We start from the raw sequence: 3,371 nt of genomic DNA, 5'->3' as shown, positions 1-3,371 counted from the left end.
TTGCGTTTCCACTGCAGTTCAGTACCGCTTTAGAGTGGGCGGGATTATTCACATGTCTTTATAGTTGCGCCGCCCCTATTGCCGCGACTCCTGAAAAAGTTTCATTCCGCGTCGCCCCATCAAGCTCTCACTGGATCCACTCCTCTGCGATCAACAAAAGGAACGTCTGTACTTCCTCAACAGAACAAAACAGCCACTTTTTGGTGGTTAAAAAACGTGCGCTTGTTCAAAACAGTCACGTTCGATCCGTCGCTGGCTGTACTGATTCACTCCTCTGCTATCAACGAGAGGAACGTCTGTACTTCCTCAGACAACAAAACAGCCACTTTTTGGTGGTTAAAAAAGGTGCGCTTGTTCAAAACAGTTGCGTTTGATCCTTCGCTGGCTGTACTGATTTAAATCTAGCAGTTCTGTTGTGTTTGTGTCGCAGGTAGTGACGATTCTCTCAGGCCAATCCGTGATTAGCAGAGTTTACACGTCCCGTTTTGGTAACGGTGCAAAATCCGGAGGGGACGTCGGATGGTGTCACGTAGGGACGTAAAGAAATGTGCCATTAATTGAAACATGTACTAGAACATGTAAAACAGGAAAGGAATATTCTAAAAGCAACTCATGTAAATACCATAATCATAATATTGGCTCATTTACAAAAAGGTAAATTAGGTTACTGATGTCCATGTAAACATAGTTTGTCAAAATGACAGAGATGGCCAATCAAACCTATGAAGGCGGCATTAGCTATTTACAGGGGTGTAAAAAGTACTCAAATTATACTTAAAAAAAAAGAGATACAGTACAGAAAAATGTACAACTTTAAAATTGTACTTTGTGTACTGATGCCAGAAAGCAGTTATGTAAGAAAACGGCCAAATGATACCAAAAAACACCAACTCTTCAATAAAGCAATTCTTTTTATTTTACGTGGTGGTGGGTGGCTGTTGAATGAACAGGGAAAACATGCCATATTAATAAAGCACTGAATTGAAAAGATCTCCAGTAAGCGTTATGCAAAATTCCCATGACCACTTCAATGACCACATCCCTGACAATTTCCCTGACCACATCCCCGACTATTTCCTTGACCACATCCCCGATCATTCCCTTGACCGCTTCTCCGGCCCTCGCCGTGACCGCTTCCCTTGCTGCTTCCCTTGCCGCTTCCATGGCCCCTGCCCTGGCCCCTTCCCTGGCCGCTACCCTGGCCCCGGCCCTGACCGCTTCCCTGGCTGCTTCCCTGAACCTGGCCGCTTCCCTGGCCCTGACCGCTTCCCTGGCCCTGGCCCTGGCCGCTTCCCTGGCCCTGACCGCTTCCCTGGCCCTGGCCCTGGCCGCTTCCCTGACCCTGGCTGGCCCTGGCCTTGGCCTTGGCCGCTTCCCTGACCCTGGCCTCTTCCCTGACCCTGGCCTTGACTGCTTCCCTAACCCTGGCCGCTTCCCTGACCCTGGCCTTGACTGCTTCCCTGGCCGGTTCCCTGACCCTGGCCTTGGCCACTTCCCTGACCCTGGCCGCTTCCCTGGCCTTGACTGCTTCCCTGACACTGGCCGCTTCCCTGACCCTGGCCTTGACTGCTTCCCTGGCCCTGGCCGCTTCCCTGACCCTGACCCTGACCCTGGCCCTGGCCTCTTCCCTGACCCTGGCCCCGTCCCTGGCCCTGCCCCTGTCCGCTTCCCTGGCCCTGGCCCTGTCCGCTTCCCTGGCCCTGGCCCTGACCCTGTCCGCTTCCCCTGGCCTTGACCGCTTCCCTGACCCTGGCCGCTTCCCTGACCCTGGCCTTGGCCGCTTCCCTGGCCACTTCCCTGGCCTTGACTGCTTCCCTGACCGTGGCCGCTTCCCTGACCGCATCCCTCACTACAGTATTTCGCCTCCCTAGGTTGGTAAAAGCAAAATTCACTACATGATATTGGAATATAATAGCAAAGACCCCAAAGGTAGGCAAAGGTAAATAATGTTAAGCTGTTATTAGTACCAAGTTTATGAAACAGAATTGTTTTATTACAAAAATATATACCCAGGAAAGTTAGTTTTAGACAGAAGACAAAAACTTTAATCTAAAATTAGCTAAGTAAAATGTTATATTATAATATATCAGGGTTGCCAACATTGGTTGCCTGGCTGGAGTGAGATACATTAATATATAACACACACAAAAATACACACTGCCCTTTACCCACTCTTTGTCTATAGTGCACATTTTTTAAATGCTTAAAATATTTTCAAAATATTTTAATATTTTTATATTTTTTTAACTCTACAGATGTGCAGTAAAATTCACTTCAAATATTTACTTTTCATTCATGAAGATGAAAAAAAAAATGGCAAATGTGTCTCCTGGTGGAAAACAAAGACTTAAGATGAAAATGACATGAAATTAACATTATAACCAGTAGATGGCAGCAGAGCACCACTCATCAGCTCAGTTGCCATTTCCGCTCCCTAGTTTTTGTGACATCTTGCTTTTGGATTTATTATAAAATTATTATTATACCAATTTTTTGTACTGTTACTGTACTAAAGTATGAATAAATAAGTTAATTATTAATGGTATAATAATTAAATAATGCATTAGGTATTTTATCGGTAATGGTAGAAGCTGATATATATATATATATTCAGCCAACACAGTTTCTGCTGAATTTACTCTGCGTCACTTAATGCACTGCTCTATTTTGACATCAGTTTGTCAGAATTAATTCCGTCCATTGCTACAATATTTATCAATGTCAATCATAGCAATGACTCGCGGAACAATTTAGCAGATCTCACGTAATTTTTTTACATTCGCGTTATTTGTCATCCCTGAAACAGACTAACAAAACTTTTCTTCAAAATTGAAATGGATTATGTGAGAAATTTTTTTCTTGTTATAATGGGAAGATCTGCAAGCACGTAGAACTCCGTAAACTCTGTGAAAACAATTAGTTCAGAGCGGATTATGACTAATCTACAGCAAACACCTCTGATCTGATTTGTGCATGACGCATCGCTATGGAAAAGTATGGACAAGTATAGATTCACGAGTTCACACTTACATATAATGAACTAGGCCGTGAGAAAGTGGAAGGGTTAGTGACATTTAGCGGGACAAGCTGAAATGCCTGGGTAGCCTGCGGTGTTGCCGACTTAGCAATTTGTTGCTAGATTTGGCAACATTAATACGTTTCCGTTGAAAATGCATCTTTTCCTCTTGTTTTGGCCTTCCATCCACGCTAAAACAAATGGCATCAACATCCGTTTATGTCATAACGTCGTTTAACAAACTTAGCCAAACTTAACAAGCCAAGAAAACCTGCTTTTAGCTACTTCACCTGAAATTTATTAATTTGCAACGCGTCCTGCGCCGCTAGCTGAGGCAGCCTCAAAGTCGTCTGCT

The 3,371-nt window shown here is 44.6% G+C and overlaps 1 protein-coding gene across 1 annotated transcript in view; it reads left to right on the top strand.

Moving 5' to 3' along the window:
- The window catches only part of LOC107664006 (tetra-peptide repeat homeobox protein 1-like), a 14,550-nt gene extending 12,709 nt beyond the window's left edge, over nucleotides 1-1,841 (top strand). The window contains exons 3-4 of the mRNA XM_016454449.1: nucleotides 1,241-1,300; nucleotides 1,569-1,841. Coding sequence (XP_016309935.1) covers nucleotides 1,241-1,300; nucleotides 1,569-1,735 — 227 coding nt within the window. The 3' untranslated portion in view covers nucleotides 1,736-1,841. The remainder of the gene's footprint in view (nucleotides 1-1,240; nucleotides 1,301-1,568) is intronic.
- The last annotated feature ends 1,530 nt before the right edge of the window (nucleotides 1,842-3,371 follow it).

This window comes from Sinocyclocheilus anshuiensis, unplaced genomic scaffold, assembly GCF_001515605.1.
Source record: "Sinocyclocheilus anshuiensis isolate Anshui unplaced genomic scaffold, SAMN03320099.WGS_v1.1 scaffold247, whole genome shotgun sequence".
Taxonomy (NCBI): Eukaryota; Metazoa; Chordata; class Actinopteri; order Cypriniformes; family Cyprinidae; genus Sinocyclocheilus; species Sinocyclocheilus anshuiensis.
This window is presented reverse-complemented; position numbering and strand designations above follow the sequence as displayed.